This window comes from Chiloscyllium punctatum, chromosome 7 (assembly GCF_047496795.1).
Source record: "Chiloscyllium punctatum isolate Juve2018m chromosome 7, sChiPun1.3, whole genome shotgun sequence".
NCBI classification, from domain to species: domain Eukaryota; kingdom Metazoa; phylum Chordata; class Chondrichthyes; order Orectolobiformes; family Hemiscylliidae; genus Chiloscyllium; species Chiloscyllium punctatum.
In genome coordinates, this window is record NC_092745.1 from 76,626,120 (window position 1) to 76,644,407 (window position 18,288).

Here is an 18,288-nt window from a genome sequence, read left to right on the forward strand (position 1 = left end):
AATATAAAAGTAGGGAGGTTTTGGCAAAGCTGTACAAGATGCTGATCAGACCACAGCTGGAATACCGTAAACAGTTTTGGACCCCTGTATCTGAGGAATACTAAAGTGGCATTGGAGGCCATCCAGTAAAGAGGGTCACTGCATAAGCTCTTAAGTATGAAAGGACTGCCTTATAAGGAGAGGTTCAGCAGATTAGGCCTGTACACACTGGAATTTAAAAGATTGAGGGGGGACTTTATTTTTCTTTTCATTCGTGGGATGTGGACATCAAGCTTTAAACCAGCATTTATTGTCCATCTCTAATTGCCCAGAGAGCAGTTAAGAGACAGCCACATTGCTGTGGGCCTGGAGTCACACGTAGGCCAAATCAGACAAGGATGGCAGTTTCCTTCACTAAAGGACATTTGTGAGCCTGATGTGTTTTTCCTGACAATTATCAATTGTTTCATGGTCACCCTTATATACTTAATTCCATATTTTTTAATTGAATACAAATGCCACCATTTATCACGCCATGATTTGAACTCTTCCCCAGAATATTGCCCTATTTCTGGATTACTAGTTCAGTGATAATACCACTAGGCATTGTACAGCATTTTTATGGGTCTTATGTGTGTAGATGCAGAGAGGTCATTTCCCTCTTTGGAAAAGTCAAGGACCAGAAAGCAGAATTTCAGAATGACGAGGGGGGCACACATTTAAGACAGAAATGAGGAGGAACAACTTCTCTCCGAGGATATTGAATCTGTGGAGCTCTTTACCACAGAGGGCTATTGAGGTTAGGTCATTAAGTATTTTCAGGGCTGAGAATTTTAGTCATAAGGGAATCTAGGGTGCAAGGAAAAGGCAGGAAAGTGGAATTGAGGATTATCAGATCAGCCAAGATCATCTTGAATGGCAGAGGAGACTTTAGGCTTAATGGCCTACTTCTGCTCCTACATCTTATGGTCTTATCAGATAGTCCCTGCTCTAACTCACCAGTTAACTCCCTCCATGTTGAACGTTTTTCGGATCATACTTCTTATGTAGGAGTGAATAATGCTGGGTGCTGAGGTAACTAATTGAAATCTCTTCCTCCAAATACTTGCAACATCAGAAACAGAATATGTTTTCTGAGGCACCCCTAAAAGATTATCCATGATAATTAATACACAATAAAAGAGTTTCTAATGTGTTGTTCTGCAAGTTATGTCTGCATACAAAAAGATTAAATGACTGAGTTTGGAGATAAATGGTGAAAAGCAGTGAATGCTATCCGTGAGTACAGGGACATCTTCTGACATTAATCTTCCCCAACGTCCTCTATTACTTCCATAATAAGAATCATCACAGCCTTCAGCTTGCAAGTTACCCGAGATCTTGTATTGCATGGATCTTCCCCATCCAATCTGCATGAGTATTAACTATTCAAGAATAGAGTAGCATTGTAGGAGGTGATTCAACTCATTGTGCCAGTGCCAACTCTGTGAAAGAACTATCTGATTGGTTTCACTTCCCCTTTTCAAGTACTTAACAAATTACCTTTTCAAAATAACAATTGAATTTGCTTCTACCAGATGTTCAGACAATACATTCCAGATCACAGCTTAAAAGTGTGATCTTCTGCAGTAGACCAATAGAAAAAGAATAAGTTGGAAATAAATCTGAAATGTGTGTAGTCCCCAGGCCATCAGCAATCTTGTGCGAACATGCTGGATGTAGGTACCATGTGTAAAGTTTACTTTGGCACTGATCCAAATACTTTGTCGCAGGCAGAGCAGCGAAATAAGAAACAGATTCATGAGACATTTAGAACAGGAGCAGAAGTACAGTATTTGTAGAAGTTGACTATAATTACTATCGCTATCACGAGAGAAGTAGTATTAGACAAACTAAAGGGGCTAAAGGCACTCCCTTGACTCTGATGGCTTGTATCCTATGATCCTAAAGGGCGGCACATGGCTCAGTGGTTAGCACTCACAGTGGTGCCTTACAGCACCAGGGACCTGGGTTCGATTCTCGCCTCGAGTGACTGCCTGTATGGAGTTTGCACATTCTCCCCATGTCTGCATGGTTTCCTCTGGGTGCTCTGGTTTCCTCCCACAATCCAAAGATGTGCAGGTTAGATGAATTGGACATGTTAAATTTCCCATAGTGTTAGGTGCATGAGTCAGGGGTAAATATAGGGTAGGGGAATGGATCTGGGTGGGTTACTCTTCGAAGGGTCAGTGTGGGCTTGTTGGGATAAAGGGCCTGTTTCCGCGCTGTAGGGATTCTAATCTAAATGATGTACCTATATATAAGAGACAGTGGGTGCACTGATTGTAATTTTCCAAAAATCCTTGGATTGTGAACAAGTATGAGAGGATTGGAAACCTACCAATGTGGCGGGGGAGGCAAATGCAGGTAGTTATAGGCCGATTAGCCAACATCCATTGTTGGCAAGATATTGGAATAAATTACTAAGGAAGTAATAGTGAAACATTTGAAAAATCAGAATCTAATCAAGTAGAGTAAACATAGTTTCATGAAAGGGAAATCATGTCTGACTACTTTGAGAGATTTTTGTAGAAGTCTCAACTAGAGTGGATAGAAGGTAACCTATAGATGTATGTTGTATTTGGACCTCCAGAAGGTGTTTGACAAGGCACCTCACAAAATGTTAAGTTAGATGACGAGCCCAAAGTGTTGGAGGTAATATATTGGCATGGATGACCCTATCTCATTCCCAACGCCCCTCCCCCAAGACCCTCCTCCCTACCTTTTATCTTCACCTGCTTGGCATTCCTGAAGAAGGGCTTATGCCTGAAACTTCAATTCTCCTGCTCCTTGGATGCTGCCTGACTTGCTGCGCTTTTCCAGCAACACATTTTTCAGCATGGATGGAGAATTGGCTAGTGAGCAGAAAACAGGTAAGAGGTTATTTTTTAGGTTGGTGACCTGTGACCAATGCTGGGACCACAACTGTTTATGACATATAGTAATGACCTAAAGGAAGGAAGCAAATGTACTATAGACCAATTTGCAGACAACTCAAAACTAGGTGGAAAGGCAGGTTGTGAGAGGGATACAAACAGCTTATAAAGAGGTGTTTGATAGGTTAAGTGATTGGGCAAAAAGGTTGACAAATGAAGTATAATGTGGGAAATGTGAGGTTCATTTTGGAAGGAATAACAAAACAGTTAAAGTCTTATTTAAATAGAGAAAATCTACAGAAAGCTGCAACACAAAGGGAGTTCGGTTACTTGTGCATGAAACACAAGGCTAACACACAGGTGCAGCTTGTAATCTGGAAGGCTGATAGAATGTTGGGTCTTATTTCAAAGTGGTTGGAGTATAAAAGTAGGGACTTCTTACAGTATGTGTACGAAGTTCTGGTGAAACTATATCTGGAGTATTGTGAGCAGTTTTGGTTCCCATAGTAAAGGAAAAATATCATTTCATTGGAAGCAGTTCAAAGAAGGTTCACTAGATGATCCCTGGTATGGAGGGATTTTCTTATGAGCAAAGGTTAAACATTTTGGATCTCTACTGATTAGATCATTTCCCAATCTTTTAAATTCCAATTTATTCTTAAGAAGCTTGGCCATTGTTGAAGAGAGATTTTAAATAACAGACCTGTGTTTCGTAGTACAAATCGATCTTTATTCAGACCCCCTTTACTACTTGTGTGAGAGAGGTCAGAGACCGCTTCAAATCTGGCCTTTGTGTAAGACCCAGTTGCCCTCAGATTGGACGTCTGTGAAACTCTACCTTTTCCAAATAAGTATAGGATATTTGTACATACTGTGTTACACTGGTTACATGCAACATTGACATTAGCGCTAGCCACATCCCCCTCTGACCTATATATCCAATTCTGTGAACACATGATTAATGATGGACAACTTCATGGTCCACCTTGGGTCCTCCCATCATCTCACATTCAGACCACCTGTCTCCTGATGAAGGGCTTTTGCCCGAATCGTCGATTTCACTGCTCGTTGGATGCTGCCTGAACTGCTGTGCTCTTCCAGCACCACTAATCCAGTATTTGGGCTGTTATGGTTATTGTCCAAATTCCAACACCAACTGTTCTGTCCCTTCCTCGACATTTGCTAGCCAGATCATAAGCTTCCTTATTACTAACGACTTTTCAAATTGGTATGTACAATTCGTATCTCTTGCTGATCTTAATACAGAAGATTGAATAGGATGTTAATTTCCACCAATTGTTATATTTGTAATATCAGCTGTAATATAAAGTTCCTTATAAAGGTATACGTAGTTAAGCCTAAATATAAGATTCTGTGACAAAGGTGACAATTTTGGGTACACCTTCCTTCTTATCTGACTTGCCAAGCAGCAAATGTTTATTCTTGAGGTCATACGGCTGTTTCAAAATTGTTTCCGCTCCCCTCACTGTTATTAGTCTCTCTGTACTCTTGTGGGGTTATCTTGTTTACACCTTTTTGTCATTCTAATCTTACTGATGGAGAAAAGAGTTTCTTCAAGGATGTCTCTGCATCCAAGCCAAACTACTTCAGAAATTTAATACCTTAATATCTAATAAATTTAAACTTCTATCATTGTTCAAATATATGTGTCCACTACGATTTGTAATTATAATTATTTAAAAGTTTCATCTTAGCTAGGCTTTCTCTTTTTTATTTCACATAAAAATCGCAATTCTCAAATCAGATGGGTTTTAATCTGAGCTGCCTTATCAACGTTTTCCTGTTTTGCATTGTAGTCCCATTTTACCAAGACTCCGAGGCATTTTGTTTTTTGTGGAGGCCATGATTTGATCCAAATGAAATGCTGCAACAGCTAACATTTTCTTTGATTGTCTGTATTAGTTAAAAAGAAAACCCTTAATAGTCACTCGGTCATATTCAGCAATGGGCAGCTGCAACAACTCCCCGTTAGGTGTTTGGCCTAAGTGCAAAGCTGACCTATATGTTACAGCATGGACCAAGAAGTAAAATCTATTTTCCAAACACATTGCCATCTACTTCTCCACTTTTTAAAAGTTGCTCATTGTCATGTCTAATTAACAATTAATGTTTATTCGTTAATGAAATGTTTTCAAGATATTATTTTTGATCCTACAACGACATCCACTCCTTAATCAAGGCCTCACATAAACATATACATATTGTTCAATAATCACAAACTGTTCTACATATGGTAAAGTTTAAGATTAAGTATAACTGACAACAAATTACGCATGGATCAAAAAGATTCTTCAGGTCTTCCTTCATTTTTTTATCCATCTTGTGGAAATTACTTCACTATTCCCCCTTGTCTCCAATTGCAATTTTTATCTTCTACTAATCAATACCAAAAGTCACTTTCTCTATGGATTATGTGTCAGTGCCTTATCATTAAAATATGTGTACATGCTCTACCGGGCAGAATTTTGTCAAGTAGGTGCCCATGCCTGGACCTGTGCATTTTTACCATGCATTCCTGCATGTCGGTACTTCAGATGTAACAACCATCATTGTCCTCTTACATCGGTTTTCCAAGATCATGCTACATACACTCGACTTTCAGGTGATCTTTTTGAAGGTTCAAAAGTCGCAGGAAGGTGGCTGTGTATCCTCCTCACTTGATCCATCATTCCAAGTGGTGGCTAAATCAGTTTCCTTAAAAAAAACTCTCAGGGCTCTCATATCTCCAAGAGAATACTGTAAGTTATCTAATTCTATCTACACTTTGATTTCATTGGATATTTTCCATTTAACTACCCCCAAGGTGAATCATTCCTATTTCTATTGGATGCTGTCATTTCTTTTCCTGTTAGTATTCTTGTATTCTAAAAGTGGCTTCATTAATTACCATTATAACTGATTCAGGAACCCTGCATAAAGCTAGGGAAGCATGTTTTCACAAAAGTTTTAAGAGTCGATCATTACTGCGTGGTTTCAAGCATTAACAAATTTTGCTTGTTTGGTCTTTCTTATGAAAAGTACATACAATTTCTCAAATGTAACTTGCTAGATTTATACTTCGCTTTCCTTCCTTTCAAAATTATTCCAAATTCAAACTTGACAACAACTCACTCAAGCTTCTTTTGTGTACAGTCCCTGCAGTGTTGTTGAGCTAACAGATTTCAATTAACTTCTTCCAAAATAATCTATCCCAGTTTTTCCTGATACTAATTAAAACCTCGAGTGTTTCCATTGGCTGTTGTTTTAAACTAAAATTTAAAGATTTAATGTGCCGTTTAACATTCATTTGAATTTCCAATTGCATGTTCGAACTTGTGTCAAGTAATTTTATCAATCCCAATTTCAGCAAAGACATTGCCTGCACAAGATTTCCAACTCCCTTGTTGTGTTTGTGAAGCCTATTCAAAAGTAAATTCCACTGGCACTTAAAGCAGTGGATAAATAATATCCACACAACCCAGCGCACCACACAGGTGTGTGAGAAGATTTAAAACTGCCAGCAGGAAGAGTTAATTCTGCTGGCCTTAGAAAGGGCAGAGCCCAAGTCACAAGGTGACTTTGTGTCATACTTTCACGATTCAGTTTATAAAAACTGTCAGAAAATCTTTTAATATTCTCAAACTGGCATTTTAAATCTATTGTCTTAAAGAAAACATTTTCTAAGTAGGTATACGAACAAAACATTTCTCATTCCAAATTCAGAGTTCAAATTGCATGCCTTCCAAAACGTTTTATCTATACTTTGAGAACAAGCCAACCATTTTTGTCCATAACATCTTTTATACATGAGCTTAAACAAAAACTTTCAAATTTGAGTTCATTTGAAAAAGTTTAAAAGTGTTGAATCTATGGCGCTTTTGGACCACTCCTTATCTTAGGACTGATTTCAGATGACTGGAAGGGATGCTTTCCTTGTAACTATTATGGTAGTTCTCTATGAATACATTCCAATTTGCACAGAGAGCTTCATCCTCTACACTGGAGGAGAGGGATTTGTTGATTTCTTCTCAAACTGTACCTCGGATCCTACTCCTTTGTCCACAATTACTGACTCATAGGTGAGCCCCGGTATGTCTCATTACAAAGAGATGAAACAGCGGGGGAAACGCTGCCAACAATATTCTCAAAGTCTTGCAAGATAATAGTCCCTTCTGCTCTCTCTTCACAGTGTTCTCTCAGGCATGTTTTGATTTTTATTCGTGTATCAGAGAAGTTCATTTCACCATCAGTTTCAACATCAATATTCATTTTTTCCAATCGCGATGTTGGATTTATCCACAGCCTCTTCCTTGTACTGTATACAATCTTTCCTTAATGTTAATTTCTGAACAGTTTTTCTGATTCTACTAAATCTTGAATCTGCTCTTCATGTTGTGTGGGGTCTTTGGATATGCCCTCGCAAAGCTCATGTCGTCATATAATCATGGGCTATGCTAGAGGCGTACCTACTATTGGTGTATATGTTCATGCTCCCATCCCTGGCTAATTTCAGTTCTTTCATCAGGGCTTTTAATTCTGCTACTTGGGCTGAGTTTATTCCAGGGATCTGCTGTCCTACTTTCAAGTCTCTGTTAACATCTACCTCAATACACAATGCAGGCCAGTCACTCATTATATTTTATAGGTCCATCTACAAGTAACTCCATTGCTGCACCTCCTTCCATTAGTTCATCATCAAACCCACTACTCTCTCTCAATCATTTGATTTCTATCAAACACTCTGTTCTGCTCCCTCATTTGCCATTACAACCCGTTATTTTGTTCGCCTTCTTCTGCCACCACTCTACACCTTTATCACTTGCTCTCATCTAATTTTGCAATTCAACTAATTACCTTTCCCATCCTATCATTTCTGAGCCCTGGAGAGATTTGAAATTGAATGAAACATATTCTTACAATATCTTAAAACTGAAATCAAACATATTTGTTTGATTCCAGGCATTAACATACACTGTTCTTTCTCTTAAATGACTCTTCTTTTATCTAAAAAAGTTATTTGATAGCTCTCTCTCTCTCTCTCTGGATATTTGATATATCTGTATGTAAATTTGTCCAAACTTAATATTTCATATTTTCAAACTCTTTCAAAGACACTAATAATTTTGTTTTCCATTCATTGAAGCCACAGACTGTGTGCATGCATTTATTGTTTTCCAGAATCCTTTTACATTTCAGATAATTATTCCCTTCAAATGTTTTAGAATGCCTGATGATGTGAATCGTAATATAACTTCTTATTATGATGTAGAGTCATATGCTTAAATATGCCCAACCTTAGTGGTTTTGAAATGCCTGATACTCCATATATTTGATGTTTTCATAGTTGTTTGCTAATACTGAGGTGCGTTGTTAATGTTGTGGTTGATAGGTTGAGGACGACTCATCCATCACTGTGTTACGAAGTTGTAAGTCTGCAGCCAAACTTAGAAATTCAAAGCTGTTGGAAAAAACCTTCTGTAGAATGGATGTTTTCTGAAAAACATCCATCCTACTTCAAGCAGAATGGGTTAGTCCAAGTATCTCTATTGATTTTTTAAAAAAGTATATTGAATGTATAAATTCTCTGAGCTGTGCAGATAGTTTTTTGTTGATCTAAAGGGATGGGACAAAACTCTTGTATGTAATTACATCAATAGCTCCTCTTCAACCTGCACTGAAATAGAAGCCACATTTTATAGTTGTTTCTTGAACAAAGGAAGACTTATCTCCTTTGTTAGACTTGTTTCAATTTCTTCATACCACTCTTCTCAGATTTTAGAACATATGATCAGATAATTTTGTTCAAATAAAATTAAATGCTCAAAATTTTCCTTTTTTTTGCAGTACAAATCACGCCAATCAACCTTTTAAGATGAGCAGATTTTATCAGCTGGAATTAAAGATTTACTCATTGCTAAAATAATATTTGGAAGTACACTCTGGCCAGGAAATGAAACTCCAAATGTGAAGATATAGTAGTCATAAAGATTCTAAAGTTAAGCATTTAATCAGGAGTCTTGCCTCAAGCTACACAAATCAGAGATTTCACACAATTTTAAGGAAAGAGGAAATATGTTCTGTCATTTCGCTTGATTTTTCCTTTTGCTTTATTCAAGCAATTCTGAAAAGGTAATTTCTTTGACTAGGTTTCTGAGAAACTCATTCTGAATCAATATTTCATAGCAGGTCTTTCTTTTACACAACCACTGATTAGTTCATTAAAGGGCCCTTGCTGTAAGCATACATGTTTCAAACTGGTAAGAACACACAACACACTGTCACATCATCATACATTCCCAACATATAAAGTGAACTCAAGGCATCCCCAAATTCAAGCTCCAGGGAACAAAAATATATAAATTACACAAGACAACATTTAACAACTAATAAACGCAAATGGACACAAGCCAGACCACAACAAAGTTGACATTCTGTTCAGAGACCAACTCGCTCTTGCTTTCTCTCTCTCCCTGTACAACTGTGTTAACTTTCTTTCTTTCTTCCAATCTCCATTTTTAACATTCTGCTTTGCTCGTACTGAGAGTGAGACGTACAACTAGTTTTATCTCCAATTGTTCACGTTCCACAACCAGCAGCTATAGCACACAGTCACGACCAGGGAGTTTCCCTCCATACCTCACAGCTGTGATAAATATCTGCCAACCAAAGAATTTCTCTTTTAATACTTTGGTTTGGTTTGGGGGCTGCTCACACTGGCCCAGTCAGCATTGCTTTGGACATTTTTGTTTCTCAAAGATTAAGGGGTTTTAATTTTACGTGCGCTCAAAGTACTAACATTAGGTATTGTCTTCTTTGTTTCTCTTTTTTTTAAAACCAGGTAAATTGATGGGGTTCTAACTAGCTTTAACCATTTGGTCAGTTTGATTTTTTTTTTGTTTGTTCAGCTATAGTCTTGACTCTGGGTCCCTCCAAGCCCCATTTGATTTCATTCTTTATCTTTCCCTGTTCGGTGCTGCATTTTGGGAAAGCAAATCTTAGCAGGACTGATACCCTGAATGGTAAGGTCCTCTGGGGTGTTGCTGAACAAAGAGACATTGGAATGCAGGTTAATAGCTCCTTGAAAGTGGAGTCGCAGGTAGATAGGATAGTGAAGAAGGCATTTGGTTTGCTTTCCTTTATTGGTCAGAATATTGACTTTAGGAGTTGGGAGGTCATGTTGCAGCTGCACAGGACATTGGTTAGGCCACTATTGGAATATTGCATGAAATTCTGGTCTCCTTCCTATCGGAAAGATGTTTGAAACTTGAAAGGGTTCAGAAAAGCTCTACAAGGATATTGCCACAGTTGAAGGATTTGAGCTATGGGGAGAGGTTGAATAGGCTGGGGCTGTTTTCCCTAGAGTGTGGGAGGCTGAGAGGTGACCTTAAAGAGTGTTATAAAATCATGAGGGACATGGATAGGATAAATAGACAATGTATTTTCCTTGGTGTAGGGGAGTTCAGAACTAGAGGGCATAGGTTTAGGGTGAGAGGGGAAATATAAAAGAGACCTAAGGGAAAACTTTCTCACAGAGGGTGGTACGTGTATGGAATGAGCTGCCAGAGGAAGTGGTGGAGCCTAGTACAATTGCAACATTTAAAAGGCATCTGGGTGGGTCTATGAACAGGAAGGGTTTTGAGGGATATGGGCCGGATGCTGGCAGGTGGGACTAGATTGGGTTGGGATATCTGGTCGGCATGGACGGGTTGGACCGAAGGGTCTGGGGGGGTGGGGTTTCCATGCTGTCCATCTCTATGATTCTATGACTGTAACTGTGGAGCTTTTTACTGTACCTGAGATGAACTAAGGTCTGTCTTCTCCCTGTTGAACTGTGGGTCTCTTGATGATCCCTAGGGTGAACTAGGGCCTATCAATTGTCCATCACTCATGGCACAACTCCCTTAGTTCTTTCAGTACCACAATGTACAGCCAGAATTGACTACGGGGTTTGTCCTCTATCTAAAGGGTGGTAATATCAAACAAACTCACCCCATTAGGGACCACATGGTTGAAGTGGACCTGTGCAGTACCCTGCTTGCAGTATCAGTTATTGGAGAGGGATTTTAAAGAGGAGTCTGAGACATACGTTCAGTAGCACAAATCAGTCTTTATTTGGAGCTCTTTTACCACGTGTGGGAGAGGCCAGGGATCTCTCTCTGAATCTGGCATTCATGTGGAGTCCAATTGCCCTCCTAATTACTGCTCAGATTGGAGGTCTGAGACTCTACCTCTTCCAATAAAGTACAGGATATTTATGCACACCACATTATAGTGCAACATTGATATCAGTGCTTGCCACATCATATGACAGGGTAAATGCTGAGTGGATGTTTCCCCTCATGGGAGCATCTAGGACTGGAGGGTATAGTCTCTGAATAAAGGGCTGTATATTTATGTCTTAGATGAGGAGGAATTTTTTTTCTCAAAGGTTGAGAGTCTTTGGAACGCCTTGCCATAGAGAGTTGTGGGGACAGAGTCCTTGTGCATATTTAAGGCTGAGATAGATTCTTAATCAGTAAGGAAATCAAAGGTGAAGGGGAAAAGGGCAGGAAAGTGGGTATGAGGAATGTCAGATCAGCTATGATCCTATTGAATGGTTTTAGCTGACCCCAAGAATTTGCTGTCATTCTATAAAATTATGGCCAAATGCCTTCATTCTTTTTCTGTCTGCCTATGAAGCATAACCTTTAACCCCCTTCAAAATCAAATTGAATCAAAAATCTATCTAATTCAGAATGATATTCAATGAATAAATCTTTACTGCTTTCTGAAAGTTTTCAAAGATGAATAACCTGAAGGTAAAAGTAATTTCTCCTCATCTCTATTTTAAATGAGAGACTATTTACATTTTAATTTTTCACTTGTCTTGATTTCCCTGGAAAGGGAAATCCTCCTAGTGCTTGCCAAGCCCTGTAGAATGTTATAAATTTCAATAAGATCACTGTGCCGCCTTCTAAATACCAGTGGGCACAGGTACAGCATGCACAAGCTTTTCTACTTAACAGAAGCCCTTCATCGCAGAAATGTCCTGTCTCCAGTGCAAGTACATCTCTCTTTAACTAAGGAGACCGAAACTGCACACAGTACCTCCTGCATGGTCTCAGCATTGCCCTGTACAGATGTAGCAAGGCTTCCCTACTTTTAAACTCTATCCCTCACAACAAAGACCAACCTTCTATTTTCTTTCCTAAGCACTCGTACCTGCAAGCTGATCTCTTATGATTTATGTATGGGAAACCAAGATTCCTCTGTACCACAACATTCTGCAGTCTTTCTTCATTTTAAATAATATTTAGCTCTTCTATTCTTCCTGCTATAGTGAAAGTTCTCACATTTTCCCATATTATATTCCATTGCCATTACTTTTGTTCACTTGGACCATCCGTTTGCCTTTGAAGATTCTTTCTGTATTCCTCACAACTTCCATCTCTAAGTATTATTATCAGCAAATTTGGCTACAATGAAGTTAGTCCTTTCATCCAAGTCTCATAGAATATAAGTAGTTGAGGCCTTCATCCCATTGACACTCCACCCAAAACCATCATTTGACCATTTCTGTGGCACTTTATCAAACACCTTTTGGAAATCCAAATTCACTGTATTTGTTGTTTCCCCTTGATCCACCTGGCATGTTATATCGTCAAAGAACTCTAACAAATTTTTCAAATGCTATTTATCTTTCACAAAACCATCTTGACTTTGTTGGATTATGATTGTCAAACCATCTCTCACTGCTTCCTTAATAATGGATTCCAGCTTTTTCCCAGTGACAGATATTAGGCCACCTGGCCTAAAGTTCCCGTTTTCTCTGTCAAATACTGGTGTTACATTTGCTGTATTGCCTCCATTTTTAAGAACCCATTATTCTTGGATGTGTTTTGTGTTTTACTGTAAACACAAACAAAAATATTGCAGGTTTCTGCCACTTCCTTGTTTCCCATTATGAATTTCCTATTCTCATACTTTTTCTTCCAGCTCATCATAGCCTGCAATTCCAAAGAAATTGCAAAAATCTATCTACCTTCCTTTGAAATACTTAGCAATCTCACTACTACAACTCCAGCCTCCATAAGTCTCTCGGGTAGAGCATTCCAGGCATGCACTACCCTTTACCGCTTAGTTTTATATCAGTGACCCTTATTCTGTAACTCTATCCCTGAATTTGAGACCCTTCCACTAGTGGAATCATCTTCTCAACATCTAACCTGTCAAGCCTCCTCAAAATTGATGAGTCAGCATCATCTTCCCAGAAGTCAGCCAAGGGACTCTCTTTTGAACTGCCTCCAATGTCAATACATCCCTCTTTAAATATAAGGAACAAGACTGTACACAATTCTCCAGATGCAGCCTCGCCAAACCCTTCAACTTCCCCATTTTTAAACTCTGACCTAGTAATAAAGGCCAAAATTCCAATTACTACCTTGATTACTTGCTGTAGCTGCATGATCATTAATTGTGTTTTGTGCACAAGAACACCCAGATCCCTGTACCCAGCAATCTTTTGAAGTTTCTCTCTGTTTAAATCCTACCAAAGTGCCTGACCTCACTTTTTTTACATTTAACTCCATTTGACAAATTTTGCCCACTCATTCAATCTCTCCATATTACCTTGCAACTTCCTTGTGTCTTTATCACAACATGCCCTCCCATTTATTTTTGTACCATCAGCAAATTTGGATACATTGCACTCTTCTTCCCCTTCTCCAAGTCATTAATATAGCTGGTAAATAATTAAGTTCTAAGGACTGATCCTTGTGTCACTCCATTAGTTATGTCTTCCGACTTGAAAAAGATCAATTGATCACGACTCTTAATCGCCTGTGAGTTGACCAATCCTCAGTCCACGCTAATACACTATCCCCAATGTCATGAGCTTCAACCTTGCAAAAACCTTTTTTTTTTGTGACATGCTTATCAACTGCCTTCTGGAAACCTAAATACATTACACTTCTCTGTTTCATTTTATCAACCCTATTTGTCATATCCCCAAAGCAGTTTAGCAAGTTTGTCAAATGTGATCTTCCTTTCAGAAAACCATTTTGATTCTACTTGATTGCATTAAAATTTTCTATATGCCGTACTATTTCTTCTTTAATAAGAGATCTCTCCCTTTTGAGAAATACTATGTTAACTTGCAGGTATCCTGCTTTCTGTCTCCCTTCCTCCTTAATCAGGGGATCACATCAGTTTTCCAATCCACTGGAACCTTCCTGGAATCTAGTGAGTTGTGGTATACCGGATGTCCTCCAGGTTCTGTTCTGGAGTCCATTTCCAAGCTAATCTGTATGCATGTCAGAATACAATGCAGGACAATATAAAGGGGCAATTCATAATAACAGAAAGTATTTGTATATTGGATCTTTAAAATTACAGCCCTATGTAAGTATGAATGTTTGTAAGTTGGATGTTCGTAAGTCAGAAAACCCTTGTATTGCAACTAATGCTTCCGCTATTTATACAGTCACTTCCTTCAGAATCCATGGAAGAAGGCGATCAGGTCCTGGCAACTTGTCTGCCTTTAATAAATTATAGAGACTGTTGCAAGATCTTTTCTCCCATAAGCACCTTCCTTCTCTGTTATCATTGGGATATTTATAGTGTTCTCCTCTGTGGACACTGCAAAGTATCAGTTTAAAAGTATGTCATTTTTCTGTTTCCATTATTAATTCCATATTTGTATCCTCCAAGGATCCCACATATAGTTGTCTCCTCTCTTTTGATATACCAGTAGAAGCTTTTGCTGTTTATTTTTGTCTTGCCAATTTATTATCATCATCAACTTTCTCTCTATTTGCTGCTGGTTCTTAAAAGAAAAACTCAATCCTCTGGCCTACCATTAATTTTGTCCAGTTTCTATCCCATGGTTTTTGATGGGATACACTCTGTGGCTGCCTTTGTTAACCACAAGTGATTAATCCTTTTCATGGATGCCTTCTTTTTCACTGGAATGACTATTTTGCTATGTTATGAAATATATAATTAAATGCCTGACGCTGTCCATCCATTCACTTTCCCCTTAAACTATTTTCTAAGTCCGCTTTGGACAACTTTTTCTTTACAGGTCTGCAACTTGCCCTTTCTTCTCTGAGTTGCTCTGCCTCAAACTGAATTTGACATTCTACTATATTATGATTGTTGTGCCCCATGAGGGCTCTTATTCATCCAATCTCATTCCACATTAACATTCTCACAAAACACAAAACTAGTAGAAAGCACAGATTTGGGGAAAATAAAGCACCTCCTGATCCACTGCACCAGTAAAATTTCTGTGTTGGTACAGACTTTCCACTGTGACCAACAAGCAGGTAACTTTAGCGATTTTGTTATATGAACCTATGAAAAACTGTTACACATGAGTGTATTGAACCCCTTGTCGGAACAGGAAGATGAATTGCATGAATTTATTTGGATTTTGATATCACAATAGAAATAGAAATGTACGGTGTAATTTTAAGCTAATCTGTATGTCAGGAAAACTGTTGGATTTGGCATAACATTAAGAAAATACCCTGCCTATTTAACTTTCCATTGAATTCAGTGGAGCCTAATATTTATTGAATGGGGTGTTGAATTGCTGTTGCACTCTTGAATTTCCTAGCAAGTGGGTTTGATTCAAACTGCCATTGAAAAGTCAGTAGGGTGGAGATAATGGTTGTCAAATCATTTTGCTTAAGTGGTCCAATGCTATTAGCAAGGAGTCTACATGTAGCTGATGAAGTTAGGCATTCTGTTATTGTTGCTCAATAACCAAGATGGTCAAAAATGCAATAGCCTATTATTATTTATAATATTTTACTGAAGGTTGTTAGTCTTACAAGTTTGCATCGATCATCCACATTATTTCATCTTCCTATTGAAAATACATCTCATTGTAGCAATTTTCCAACATCACAATGTTTCTTCAGATGATGCCAGCTGAAATTAAATGTAGAAACTTAGCAGTCTCCACATTCTTTCAACTTCATGTTGTCATAAAATACAGTTTATAGTAGATTTAGGTAATGTACTGAAGTTCATGCAGGAGCTCAGAAGTCTTAGATTCAAACTTAGTTTCTTCTGAAGTAATTATTTCTGAAAGAATTGGATGAAATCTGTTCAAAGTGCTCATATAAGTGAAGAGTTTCTGAAAACCTTGGTACACGTTTTCTTGCTGATCAACCAAAAAAAAACCAGAGTAATTTTTAACATGGTTTTTCAACAACCATGACCATTATCTTTACTCAAGTTTTTCCAAGCTTTCATGAAGATTGTACATTGTAGAGATTTACACTGTAAATTCTGTAAATTCCAGCAGGATCTGTGGAGAGAAAGAAATAGGATTTCAGGTTGATGACTTTCTGCCTGAGTATTTCAAGTATTTTTTGATGTTACTACAACTGACCAAACTGATCAAACACAGGTACTGCAGTCGCTGCACAATCAAAGTTGTGCTGAGATCCTCAGAATGAAATTGAGGCAAACTTGTCAATTCAGTAACACTATAGACTATTTTTTGCATAGTGACGGTTCCATTGTTTTGATTGTGCATCCGGCCTTCCCCCTATGTTACGAGTGATGGACTTTATGTGTGACTCACACTGTGTCCTTCTCTCTTCCTTGCTTTCATTCCTCCTATCCCACTTCATCTCCTTACCATGCAGAGAATGATCAACCCTCCTTGGTATGGTTTGATAGAGGAAAGTTTTATTTAACTTTTGATGGTAAGTAATGTACAATTTACCTAAAATCGCTTTTTTATTTCATTTTTGTTTCCTTTATGGCCTTGCTGCCTTTATTCCTGTATGTCAGCCATTCCTAAGTTTCATTTGCTAATGTTTCCATTCTGTTCACAGTACTTATTATGATGTTCCTGTTTGTGCACTGTTTACAGCTTGCATTGTCAATATTGTTCTGTGAAATACTTATTCTGTTCTTATAGCACAATAAATCATGATACTAGTTAGTCAAATAGTTATTCTTCGGGTACATCTATCAATTGAACGAATGCTATCATCTGTCTATTTTAAAAGTAAAGCCTATGTGGCAGAACATGCTAATTTAAATTTACCAATATTCTCTTTAAAAATAAATTTCTCCACTCCTGCCTTTCAAATCAGAAACTACTTTATTAATGAAATAGACCTGCTTCGACCCAATGATGATGTCATTACACATACCCATGCTGCAAACTCATCCACCAAATCAAGAAATCTCAGGCACCTACATGATGGTCAGTAAATCATGACAGGATCTGTGATTTTCTCCAGTGTGCACAGTGTACACTCCATGAGGTATGTGTGCTCAGAAAACTAGTCAGACATACTGGATTCATTATTTTTTTTAAATTCACTTGCTATTTTAATAGCAACATAATCTTATTGTGCAAATACCCAAAAGCTGCTAAATTTTTCCCACGTCTGGTTTCTCACCATATACTGGAGTTCTGATGAAGGATAGTAATTGTCTTTGATGCCTCACTCAAGTGGTCATTAGTTGTGCTGGAGCCTAAACTTTGTCTCAGTGAGTATATTTAGTAGCAGTATACAATCATAGATGAGTCCATCTAATCCACATAAATCTACAAACCCACTTTCCAGTAACTGAAAAATAGGAAACTAAACTGACTTTTTTTTTGATCCTTTCTCTAACTCTGATCTTCTCAAGACAAACTGCACTCAAGCCCCCACTCCATCTAAAATTAAGTAAGTCAGAGCACAGCAAAGATTGAGTCATACAAACCATGAAGATTCAGACTCAATGTTGTATTGGTCAGATCATTTAACAGTTAAATCATTGGCGGAGCATGTATTATTTTGCAGTGTTCAGTCAATTTACTGAACTTTCAAGACTTAACTGGAACAGAATAAAATATAATATTTGTTTGCTAATACATTGAGCGTTATGCTGAATCCTGCTGAATATATTATTTGATTTGTGAAAAAAACTGCAGGGATTATCATGACAAGAATCATTGAGTTATTAATATGTAGATTGCTTTTCTAAATAGATTTTGCTTTGTAAGAATATGAAATGTGTAACTACAGAATGTACAGGTTAAAACAAATAAAACAAACAAACTAAACAAAATCACAAAGGTAATATTCTGAGCACTAATACTTTATAAAAATACAGTATTTAAACTTCATAATATTTTGTTTTCTTTCTTGTCACAAGCATGAAATATTAACTAGAATCAAATGGCAATTAATATTACATGCTTACAGTTTTCATAGGTTCTGTTGGAAACAAGTGATACTATGGAAGTTCTGGTGAATTGATCAGATACCACAAAATACACTTTCCAAATGGCATTTGATCAATGTGACACACTTATGTGTAATGTCATAGGTCATGCTCTAAAAGGGACAAGAACAATATGGATATAAAATTGGTTGAGTAATAGGAAACAGAGTAA

The 18,288-nt window shown here is 37.8% G+C and overlaps 1 protein-coding gene across 14 annotated transcripts in view; it reads left to right on the forward strand.

The window, feature by feature from the left end:
* sgip1a (SH3GL interacting endocytic adaptor 1a) overlaps positions 1-18,288 on the forward strand; it is a 279,362-nt gene that overhangs the window by 233,390 nt on the left and 27,684 nt on the right. For 11 of the 14 annotated variants that reach the window (XM_072574089.1, XM_072574090.1, XM_072574091.1 and 8 more), the window contains one exon: positions 16,535-16,594. The exons of the other annotated variants lie outside the window; for them this stretch is intronic. In XM_072574089.1, the coding sequence (XP_072430190.1) occupies positions 16,535-16,594 (60 nt within the window). The remainder of the gene's footprint in view (positions 1-16,534; positions 16,595-18,288) is intronic. 14 annotated transcript variants of the gene reach the window in all.